The following is a 12452-nucleotide window of genomic DNA, read 5'->3' on the forward strand; positions in this document are numbered from 1 at the left end:
TTTTAAGTGGTGAATCTAGCAGATAAATTATCATTTGAATTTTACATTTTCTATCAAAAGTCAGCCTTCACTAGAAAACACCAATGTCTACATGCAAAGAAACAGCCTTGTGTAAGATCTGAGTGTGAGAAATATCTCCTAAAATACTTAAGTAAAATATGTGAGTACGATCTGCAGCCTTAAAGTCACAGGCAGCTAAGCGTGGGCTGGGTGGGCTGAGTGTACCTGGCTTCTCCAGTTTCTGTGCTGTTTGTTTAAGCTATTCTTGGGTTCTACAGACTTAAACTGGTTTTCCAAAATAAACCGTATGAGGCCCTGATGCATCAAACCATCTAACAAGGGAGCTACAGAAGCTTGCAGCTGGCCGCGTACTCACTGTGAAGTTCATCTCCTTGATGGGTTGGTTCAGGTGCTCAAATCCCACAGTCACTCTGTACTGCGTGTAATTCAGGTAGCCAAGGTGGGCCACGATGATTTCTGCACATTTCTGAAAGGAGGAGGTCCATGTCACAAAAGCAAATGAAGAGGACCCCTCCTACCCACAAACCCAGAGTGACTCATTTCATCAACAGATGAGCAGAACGCATCATCTTGGGAGAACTAGCCAAAAGCTCAGAGAACGTCAGCAGATGCCAGGCAAGGACCGTTCCTAGAAAGCAAGCACCCGGTGGGCCTTTCGTGGTTTACAATGATTGGAATCCACTTCCTGCGTATGTACGACTGAAAGACAATACATCACCTGCATCGAAGAGCTAACTCTGCAGGAACACAAGCCTGGCTGGTCTGTGATCTGCTACTGCACAGGGGAACTACAAGCTCAGCCAGCGGACAAGTGTCACAGCCTACGTGTCTTGGGCCCACACTGCAGTACCGTAGCTGTTTCTCCTCACTGTCAGCCTGCTGTTTCCTACACAGATCTCCTTCCTTCATGCCTCTCCACACAGCAGAAGCCAAGGCTGCAAGCCATGGCATTGGAGAGCGTAGATACTACATGCAAATGCTTCACAGTCTGAGTCCCATGCTCAATCCTTCAGGATTAGGACCTGGGGTCCTACTATGTGGCAAAGCCTCACCCTGGCATGTGATTGTGCAGCCTACAAAGGCCCGAGACCATTTTCCATCAAAGCTCTGCCCCAATACTGCCACAAGGACCTTCAACATTGCTCCATCATCTGGACAGTCACTCCCTCTCTGTGGAGTGAGTCCAGCCACTGCCCGTGACTCCCAGCATGACTCCCAAAATGCAAACAGAACTACAATTCGTCAAAGCACACCAAGTATCAAATGTGTGAGGTCATGGTAAGAGGACAGCCCAGTGCTTTATGTAAGAAGCCTTCGAAATCAAAGAGAGCAATGGTGGGCTGGGCTGGCTCCACTGACACTGTTCATCCTAAGGGATGGGGTGGGGGGACACAGAAGAGAGGGGGTGCAGAGGCCAAAGGTGAGCAAAGGCCTGCAGTAAGAGCCCCTGCAGCCAGCTATGTTGCCCCTCAGTGGGGACAGGAGCCCTTTCACCAACCCATCCCCCAAGCCAAAGTAGGAGTCACCTTCGAGTTACTCCCTGGGACTAACTTCCCTTTCTTAAGCAGCTCCCACCTCCTCAGTGCTGGCTGCCTGACCTGCCAAAGTGTGTGCTTTGCACCCACAGCAAAGTGAAGCTCCCCCTTCTGCTGTGACTGACAGTCACAGGTGTAGCTAAGGACTCAGTGGATCCAGGACGGGGCACACTCGGTGTCAGCAGCACACCAGCACACCTTCCGTGAGACAAGCGACATTTCTTACACATAGGAGAAGCTTTTCCAATCTGTATGGAGCGTTTTACCTTTTTTAAAGATGAATTTATTTTTATTTGTGTGTGCTAGTGTGCATCTGATCCCTTGGCGCTTGAGTCACACACAGGAAGCTGTGGACCCCCTGATGTGGGTGCTGGGGATCGAACTCGGGTCTCTGGATAAGCAGCAAATGACCCCCACCTGAGCCATCTCTCCAGCCAGAGGTGTTTACTATAGAGTCACACTCAGGTCGTATGTGCTGTCACAGACACCACAGTGAAGCCACCTGAGGACTTGTAGATTCCCGGCTCAAGCCACACTCTGAATGTTTACAAAGCACCTGGCAAAAGGACAGATGCTTCGGCTTGGTGGAGAAAGTGCACAAGGGCCAGAGTTCCGATCTCTACCTCCTGTGATCCCTTACGCTAGAGGAGGAGACTGGATCCCTAGATCCTTAAAGCAAGGCTTTATGGTGAGCTCTGGGTTCAAGTGAGGGACCTAACAATACCTAAGGGCAGAATGACTGAGGAAGACATGCAATACCAAACTCTGATCTCTACGTGCATGTACACAAACATGCAGAAATACACATGCATACAGTACACACACACACACACACACAGAGAGAGAGAGAAATAAAAACCATAGAAGAGTGATGAATATCCATCTAACAAAAACTCTGTTTTGAGAGAGAGAGAGAGAGAGAGAGAGAGAGAGAGAGAGATTAAAAACCATAGAGAGTGATGAATATCCATCTAACAAAAACTCCCTGTTTTCTTGAGTTAGGACCATTCCCCTGCAGCGATGAGGGGATTACAGAGTAAATAACTAGAGGAGAGATGCCCCCAATCCTGACCATGTAAACTGATGCAGGCTACCCACAGGAATAGGAAGGACCACAGCTGTGCTGAGTACATCCCAGGAACACTGAGAGCCTCCAGTCACCCAGCCAGCCCACTCTCCTTGAAAGTCCTGTGGGCTGAGAAAACGCCTCCGACCTGCAAGCCAGGGTGACCAGTCACAGCAGCCATGGAACCAGTACTCACTGAGCAGCTGTGTGTCCCATTCTGGTGGCCAAGGGAATCTCACTCATTCCTGCCTGGGGCTGCAAAGAGGCCTTTGGGACTTCCACACACGCCATCCTCGTTATTCAGCAGAATTGATTGTGTGCCTTCTGCACACAGGATGGTGAGGACACAGGGGACCTTGCTCCTGTTGACTTTCCCAGAACAGGCAGGAAGGGCTCAATCCTCCACAGATGAGAATATGTTCCAGAAATGGCCCAGGCTGCTCCCTTAGGTGGGAGAAGGGACAGTGGGTGTTGGGGGTGAGGGGGGTCAGTTACCTCTCCAATGCCATCTTGTCTGTGTTGGGCATAGCTGGGGTTGCTAAGATGAGAGGGTCACCTTACCCATACAGCACCTTGGGCCAGTGTTCTAAACCCTTTGAATCAACAGGAAGGAAGCAAGAGAAGAGGACTGGCCAGTGCACAGAGTCCTTCCCTGTTCAAATCCCTCCTTGCCAGGAGAAATCAATTGTATATCTACTGCTACTAACTCAGCAGACTACATGTGGTTAAAGCTACACACAGGCTTCTGGATAAAAGAGCACCAGAGAGCTTCTGGATAAAAACCAGCTTAGATCCTGTTCCTTCCACTTAGCATCTGTGTCAACCTGGACAATGGCTGTGACCTCTGGGGGCCTCTGTTTCTTCTTTTACAAAATAGAATGTGATAGTAGCTCCTACCCTGGCCCTCCTGTGAGGATTTAATGAGTGGCACAGAGAAGGTCCTCAGCATGAAACCCGGCAGCCCATGCTGGCATCCCTTGTTTAGCAAGTCCTCTCTTCAACACCCTGCCTGTTCTGACCCTCTCTCCAAGTGCTCCTGCTGCCAGGAACCTGTTGAGTCCCGATGTGGCTCCTGGCAGTTGCAAGGATGGGGGTCTGAGTTGCTGGTTGCTGAAGAGAATACAGTAGCAATGGATAAAGGTGTGAGAGTTCATTCTTATGCTGGATTCCATGGCCACATGCTATATCCCAGAACAGATCCCTAAAAAAGTAGTCCCTGACTCCAAGAGGCCTGGGCACTCTGCCCCCTTGTCTACAGATGGATCAGAGCTTTCAATATCCAGTAGAAGCCACCTGAGGCCACGGAGAGCAGAGGTTCATCTGAGACTTGGGCCTCCACATTGACTATGGACAGCAGTCAGCAGGTGCCCCATGGGCTCAGGGTTTGTGTCAGACTGAGTGTGCACGCGCATGCGTGTACGCATGTTTGTGTGTGTGTGTGTGTGTGTGTGTGTGTGACTACGTAAAACTAAGAGGCTTCTGTGCCAACCAACAGACGACTGAAGAAAAGAAATGCAGCTCATATACAAAGTGGAATTTTATGAAGTATAAAGAAAATGGCATCGTGAGGTACATGGAAAGTGGATGTGACGGGGAAGCAAAACAGGCCAGACTGTTAACAGTGCCTGCTTTATATTCAGAACCTACTTAAACTTATGTACCTGAGTCCCCACATGTGTGTCTGTACGTGCTGTGCGTAGGCCGTGAGACTAGAATGGGGTTATGACATGGAAGTACCTGTAAGGGAGGGAAACAGAGGAGCCGAGACAAATGACAGGGGTGGGAAGTGGAGGGAACTGGAGCCAGGTGAGTGAGGGGGTGGTGGGAAAAGGGATGAAGGTGAGCCAAGTGTGTGTGCAGACTGCACGTGGATAAGCACGTCTATGACAGCACTTGTGGCTAACGACTGACTGTGGAGACATCAAACACACTCACCCCTGCGCATGTGAGGGTCCTCGTCCGGTTGTGAACCTTGTTATGAATGTACATTGTGGTTCCATCTTGAGACACACCATCGACTTTCACAGTCATGGAGAAGCTGGTTTGGATAGATGTTTCTAAGAGAGAGAGAAATCTGTTATCTGAGACCACATCGGGCCACTCCCAGCAGCAGAGCCTCCTGCTGACAGGAACATATAGAGAGCCCAGGGAGCATCCCAAGGCCACATCACCCCGCCCTCCATGCTGGAAAGCCTTTGCTACCTCCCACCATTGCTAAGGGGCCTGCGTTATGTTAAACCTGCATTTATGACCCACCCATGTCACTTCACATATGGGAGCATGGCTATGAAATCACTCCTTTCATTCTCCACACAGATTTTTCAATTTATACCAAGATATAAACAAGTCTCTATTTCTGTCTAAAATTTGTCTAATTATATTCTTATTATAAAAAAGAGAACAGGGCTGTTGAAATGGCTCGGTGGATAGAGACCTGCTGCTAAACACGGCTAACCACCTCAGTTCTATCCCAAAGATTTAACAACATGGTAGAAGGAGAGGATCAAGTCCCTCCAGCTGACCTTTGACCTCCACATACATACAAACACACACATACACACACTTTCTCAAATAAATACACGTGGTAGATTTTTAGAGAGAGAGAGAGAGGTGGGGACAGGGTGGGGACATTTTGGAGAGATGGTGCAGTGTTTCAGAGGCTTGCTGCTTGTGACTGGAGTTCAGATCCTAGCACCCACATACAAGTGTCCCACACATGCCTACAATCCCAGCACCATGGACAGAGGAGACAGGAAGCTCTCTGGGCCTTTCTAGCTTGCAGAAAATGTGAGCCCCAGGTTCAGGGAGAGATCATGTCTCAAAAGAACAGACAGAGGGTGACAGAAGACCCAGATGCCCTCTTCTGGCCTCTGTGCCAGCATCAGATGTGCAACCCTCACATACGTACATGTAAATATTTAAATAGCAACAACAATAACACACAAAGGTGGCTTCACAGAACAATCACAATCCCACTCCAATAACCATAATTAACTTTTGTGTCCATCCTTTTACTAGACCATCATATCCTGATATAAAATTTATTTTTGCTTTTTCTCACTTTTTTTTTTACTATGGTCAAGGGAAGGTATTCTTTCTTAGAGTACCTCAGCTCATCAGAAACCACCCTCAGTTCTCACCTGAATGAAAAACAGCCTGTGCCACAGAAGATGCAGAGGCTGGTCTCTGTCAGCAATGACACCCCAGGGCTGGACTGCTCAGCAATTCCTCTCCCCGACTGCTGACTGACTAGACCATGCACGTGCAGTGGTAGCCCTGGCTACCCCATAATACTCCCTCTCCCCACGTCAAACTGTCCACACGTTACCAAGTATCCCTAGGGATCAAAAGCATGCCTTGGGGTGTCGGGACATGATTCCTTCTCAGCTGTCCACACCCTACAGACACGCACCCTGGCTCACCCTGGGACAGGGCAGAGGAGCTTCCTATCTTTCCTGACGTAAGTCGTGGCCATCTTTCTACACGTACCTGCCAGCATGTGCCCAGACAATGTAAAGTCTTTTCCACCTTTTCAGAATGACAGTTTATACTAAAAACAACAACAAGCCACTCCAAATACCTTCTGAGGGTTCCAGCTCCACAATGCATGTCAGCCATAGTTGTTGGTTATATGTGGACAGCGGGTTTGAACGGAAAACTGACTTTAGCTGAAGCAGAAGAAAAAAAAAAAAACCAAAGTAATCACATGACCTGTTCACAGAATCCCTGGATACCTCATCTTAAAGTATAAAACAAACATTTTGCACACAGCTCAGCTCACAAGCCCTGACAGAGCTGGGTGGCTTTCTTTTATAGAGCACAAGAACTAGCTTCCTACAGAGGCCTGGCTGCACTGGCTTCGTGCAATGGTACAAGACAGCAGGGAACTGTCCATGTTCACAGTATCATACATCTCTGTAACCATCTCTGCAGTATTGCGATTGGCTGCGGACACTGCATCTCTGTGGTGCTGTGATTGGGGGCAGACACTGCATCTCTGTGGTGCTGTGATTGGGGGCAGACACTGCATCTCTGTGGTGCTGTGATTGGGGGCAGACACTGCATCTCTGTGGTGCTGTGATTGGGGGCAGACACTGCATCTCTGTGGTGTTGTGATTGGGGGCGGACACTGCATCTCTGTGGTGCTGTGATTGGGGGTGGACACTGCATCTCTGTGGTGCTGTGACTGGGGGAAGACACTGCATCTCTGTGGTGCTGTGACTGGGGGTGGACACTGCATCTCTGTGGTGCTGTGACTGGGGGGTGAACACTGCATCTCTGTGGTGCTGTGACTGGGGGGTGGACACTGCATCTCTGTGGTGCTGTGACTGGGGGCAGACACTTCACTGCATCTCTGTGGTGCTGTGACTGGGGGGTGGACACTGCATCTCTGTGGTGCTGTGACTGGGGGCGGACACTGCATCTCTGTGGTGCTGTGACTGGGGGCGGACACTGCATCTCTGTGGTGCTGTGACTGGGGGCGGACACTGCATCTCTGTGGTGCTGTGACTGGGGGGTGGACACTGCATCTCTGTGGTGCTGTGACTGGGGGGTGGACACTGCATCTCTGTGGTGCTGTGACTGGGGGCGGACACTGCATCTCTGTGGTGCTGTGACTGGGGGCGGACACTGCATCTCTGTGGTGCTGTGATTGGGGGCGGACACTGCATCTCTGTGGTGCTGTGACTGGGGGTGGACACTGCATCTCTATGGTGCTGTGACTGGGGGCAGACATCACCGCCTGATGTTTGTTATTTCCAGCATTAGACAAGTCTCAACCTGCCTGCAGAGGAATCTGAGATGGCTAGCCGTGTGACAATGGTCATCTACAGTGTCTGTCTCCTGTACCACAACAGTGGTGTCCCATGGCAAAGGCTGTGGAGGAAGCTGGTGAAGGTGCCTAACTACACTTCCACAACCAGCATCATTTGAAGGCTTCATCTGCAGAGGTGAGTATCTTGTCTTGTTTCCAGGTTGTCAGGGTCTCTACTGAACTTTCTGGGACCACACTTGTCTGAAAGCCATTGGGGAGTGTAAACTACCAGAGGGGAGTGTTGTCTTTCTGAAGCAAACTGTTTTCATAGCAGCTCTGAGTTCCATGGGATGACTGTTAGTCTCACTGTCAGACAGACAGCTGAGAGGCAGGGACTGTAAGACCCACAACTGTCAAGAAGCCTCATGGTGGTACCTCTTTAAACAAGACTCTCTGCCTCAGAGCTCAATACAAAGAGGAATGCAGAGAGGCCTGGAAGGCTGGCTGCCCAGAGGTATTTCCAGGGTGGCAGTGGCAGCTAACCATATATAGTTTTTCTTTGCCCTTTTAAAAATTGTAAGGGAGCCAGGCATCATGAAAAATGTTAGCACTCAGAAGGCAGAGGCAGGTGTAATTTTGTGAGTTCAAAGCCAGCCTGATCTACATATCAAGTTCCAGGCTAACCAAGGCTACAAAGTGGGACCTATGCCTCAAAACAAAGCAGAAATTGTAAGAAGAGACGCTAACAGGTAGGTGGACAGGAGACAGAAGGAAGGACGAACAATGGCACTGAAACCACACTGAGCCTTCGCTGGGAAGACACAGGAGCATATTCAGCTGCAGACTGGTTATGAATGACACAGAGAGAGACCCTGTTGCTTACTTCTCCAACTGGAAGGACTTGTTTTTGATAAAGGTGATGATAAATCAAGGTACATTTAAATAGGGGCCAGCATACTTTCATTTAGGCTAACCTCATGCAGGGAATCCCAACCAACAAGGAGAGGTGCCACTATTGGAACCAACAGGAAACAAGTCCTAACGTGGACAAACATAGCAAAGCACCATAAAGTGCTCCCCACAAAAGTGTGGGCACCCGAGTTCCCCACCCCCACCCGGCATCTATCAACTAGATGGCACACAGTTGTAATCCCAGCTCTGAGGAGGTAGAGACAGGAGGATTCCTGGGCTCACTGGCCAGCCAGCCTAGCTGGCAAGGCTAAGTCCCAGTAAGAGACACTTAGCTCAAAAAAATCAAAAACTAAAATAACACAAAACTAGCTGACGGCTTCTGAGGACCTGACCCTGAGGCTAGCCTCTGGCCTCCACATGCATGCACACATGTACATACACACAAATGAAGCTTTTTAAAGGAAAGGGTCAGATGCCCAAGTCGTCACTGTTTAAACCGTGAGAGCAACAGGGTATCCGACAAGAGTTGTCAGGACGAGTTAAGGACATTCGGAAGGGAGTTGTAGTTCTGTCAGGGGGATACCAGTGTCCTTCACCACCATCTCCCCTAAGTCACCGAGGACCCTAGACAAGGGAATTTCAGCTGACAGGGCCCTGACTGAAACAAGAACTGTTGTTGGCTGAGCAGGCCGAGCAGTCTACCCTCAGGAACCTCCCCTGAGGGCCAAAGTGGGTAATGAACACCACCTGCTTCTTACAGCACAGGCCTCTTACCTTTTTGCTATTATTCTGTGAACAATTAGCAGGCGAGGTCTGGATCACTTTGGGTCCTAGAGCAACAAAGAGAAGGGGAGAGAGGGATTAAAGCAGATAACTTACTGAGTCGGCAGTCAAATTAAATGCAACAAAGACTTACACATTAGACAGAATGGTCTCTTGTATCTGGTCCCATTTTTAAAAAGAGATTTTAGGTAACCAGGTAAAATACCCAAACACAGTACACTCTCTGCTGTGCCACACAACTTCCATACACATTAAGGCAGAAGGACCAGCATGCAGTGGTGGGATCTCCATAGACTCTGTTCAATGCTCTTTCTATTGTACATGGCCCCAATGGAATATTACTAAGAAATGAAGACTAGTTAATGAACTCATTCAATTAACAGAGTCATCTAGAAACACTAAGCAGGGCGAAAGAAATATAAGTCTTTTTTGAAATAAATGTTTAAGTTCTTTCTCCCCCAATTTTACTACGATTAAAATACATACAGAGCCTACTATTTTAAGCACATTTTAGAGTGCAATTCAGCAGGATTCAGTGATCTGTGCTGTACAGACACAGCTTCCATCTCTGTAGCTCTTCTTGTAAAACTCAGTCTGTTTTATGTTTGGGGATCACCACAACATGAACTGTGTATAATAGGGTAGCAGTGTTAGGAAGGTTGAAAATCACTGCTTTAAACAGAAAGGCAAACAGCTGGAAATAGCTTCAGGAAGTCCCTGAAACTGACCAGATTCACTAGGTCCCTCTCTGACAGATAAGCAAGAAAAGCTGAGATCTCTTCAATGGACGAAAGGCTGAGCTGGAGAGAGAGAGAGAGAGAGAGAGAGAGAGAGAGAGAGAGAGAGAGAGAGAGAGAGAGAGAGAGAGAGAGAGATAGAGAGACAGACAGAGACAGACAGAGAGACAGAGAGACAGACAGACCAGAGAGAGGAGAAGCTGCAAAGATTCTGACACCAGGCCAGCTGCCTGGAAGAAGCAAAAACCAGCTAAGCAGCCTAGGAGAGATTTAGACCAGAATTGCCTGGAAAGGACACTCTTCAACCTGTTGAGCTACTTGCAGGCTGTGCAGTGTGCTCCAAGTTTCTCAGGTATAAGCTGTCACCCATGCTGGGGTGGGCCTTGGTGATGCAGCTGTTTTTGAGTCATTTCTGTCCCCATAAGCCCTCACCCACACTTCTGTAATGAGCCCCGGTTGGGCCTGGTGGTATCTGTACTTCGGTCTGTCATCGGATCCCTATCTGGGGTGAGGAGATGTATGTGTTGCCTCTCTCCAGACAAAGTTCTGTTAGACAACAGTTGAGCTGTAGCACATGTCACACTGTCCTTATCATCTGTCAATGGGTGAGTGAAGGGTTCACCACCGTAACTACCGTAACATTCCTCTGAACACAAGGATACAGATGCCTCGTCATAATCCTGCCTTTATTTAGAAACCATAAGGAGAATGTGAATGTTAACCATGTGACACTATCTGTATGGAATATTTGTTTTACCCTCTCTCTTCAACGTGTTTAGAAATTAAGGCATCTATAGACAAAATACCGTCTGTGTCATGATATTTATGTATGTGTGCATGTGTACACATGTGTGTTCCAGAGTGTGTGTGGTGTACATATGCAGGGGAGGTGCACACCTATGGACATATGTGTGCAGTGGTCAGAGAGAAGAACATCGGGTGTCTTCCTCTCTCACCTCTGATGTTGGCCCTCTGAGGCAGTGTCTCTCCCTGAACCTAGAACTCACATTTTCCAGGTAGGATGGAAGCCAGCCAGCCTCCAGTGATTGTTCTGTCTCCATCTCTTCCCACCAGTAGTACTGGGGTTGCAGACAGGTGCTGGGATCTGAATTCAGGTCCTCATGGTTTCTCAGCAAGTGCCCTTAACCTTTGAGCCAAATCCCCAGCTACTCATGTATGTTTTCAATCTAGTCTAGCTATCTCTGCCTTTTAATCGGAGGATTTAATCACCTTATCTTTATTACTGATTAGGAGGGTCTCGTTACGTAGCCGTGACTGACCTCAGACACCCAGGTTCTAGGAATACAGTAGGCGTGAATCAGCACATTCAACCTCCCTCTCCCTCTTGAAGAACAGTTTCATGGCAGGATTCCTGGTTAAGAACTCTTTGAGCATTTTCAATGCATTAGTCTGTCTTCTGCCCAGTAAGACTGAGCTGAGACTCGTGCTGGCAACCTCACTGAGGACTGCCTGTCTGTACTGGGTCCCTCGTTCTTGCTCTGGCTGGGATTCTGTTTGCCGTGGGCTGTAGTCTTGGTATGAGACTCTGAACTCAGACCACTCATTAAACTCCCTGCATGTGTGTATTCACCTTTCATCTGAATGGGGGACTATTCTCTCTGCCTCCCCGTCTTCTCCGGAGACTCACAACTGGGGATCGATTACCTGATGGTGACCAAAAGGCCCTGGAGGCTGTTTAGTGTCTCCGCTCATTCTCATTCTGCTTCCCAGACTCAAACATGCTGGGCAGACCATCTTCAGGGCTGGAGATGCTTCCCTCGGCATGTTCCAATCTGACTGACCCTTCCAGTGGACGTTTCAATTCAACTGAGGTCCTTTTTAGCTCCAGAATTTCCTTTTAACTTCTCTTCCCCACCCGGCATCCCATAATGCTCTTTGGCTCTTTCCACATCTTCCACTTATCCTCGAAGACAGCTCTGTCTAGCAGATCTGCCACATGGTTTCAGGGACAGCGTGTGATGTTTTGTTTTTTCCCTTTCATTATTTCTCAGTCGGCTTTGTCTTTAGAGACAAAAAAGACCTGAAAGTGAGGGTCTCCCTCACCTCAGAGGTTTTGTTTTTGCCTGGCTGGTTGCTGCTATTGTAGACGTCTATCCTGAAGAGCAGCTGACAGGTTTAACTTGAGGCTTTCTTGGGTTCTGTTCTCCTGTCTGTGCGTTCCTCTGGTGACTACCTAATTTCCCCGGACTGTTCTGTGCCTTTGAGTCTCCAAATGTTCAATGTTTGGTCCCAAGCGGAAAACAGGAGATGGTCTAGTTCTTTAAACTGCCTTGGTGGCCTCTGCTAGATGAGGTAGGGTCACAACTGTGGCACTCCGAGTGCATTGACATGGCCGCCTTGCCTTGCTGCGGCCGAGCTCAGAAGCAGCAACTGGAGGAGCAGAGCTCAGGCCCCAGTTAGGGAAGACAGGGCCCTTTTGTTCACCTTGGCTCCTACAAACTACTTTATGCAGGCCGATTCTGAACATGAGCCAAAGATGTCTGCATTAGAAGCAGCATGGATACGAGGGTCTGCCATTGCACTCAGGGCTATACCAGCTAAAATCACCACAATTTAATGTCTAGCTGCCCATCCCAGGAAGTTATAAATCTTTGACAAACCCCCAGGATCCTAAAATAACCCAT

At 48.7% G+C, this 12452-nt stretch overlaps 1 protein-coding gene across 3 annotated transcripts in view; it reads right to left on the minus strand.

Annotated features, from left to right (window-relative positions):
* Tmem181 (transmembrane protein 181) overlaps positions 1-12452 on the minus strand; it is a 53335-nt gene that overhangs the window by 13434 nt on the left and 27449 nt on the right. For all 3 annotated transcript variants that reach the window (XM_076926685.1, XM_076926687.1, XM_076926686.1), the window contains exons 3-6: positions 9062-9117; positions 6203-6290; positions 4558-4679; positions 377-487 (exon numbers count right to left, since the gene is read on the minus strand). In XM_076926685.1, the coding sequence (XP_076782800.1) occupies positions 377-487; positions 4558-4679; positions 6203-6290; positions 9062-9117 (377 nt within the window). The remainder of the gene's footprint in view (positions 1-376; positions 488-4557; positions 4680-6202; positions 6291-9061; positions 9118-12452) is intronic.

The sequence above is a fragment of the Arvicanthis niloticus genome, chromosome 28 (genome assembly GCF_011762505.2).
Source record: "Arvicanthis niloticus isolate mArvNil1 chromosome 28, mArvNil1.pat.X, whole genome shotgun sequence".
NCBI lineage: Eukaryota > Metazoa > Chordata > Mammalia > Rodentia > Muridae > Arvicanthis > Arvicanthis niloticus.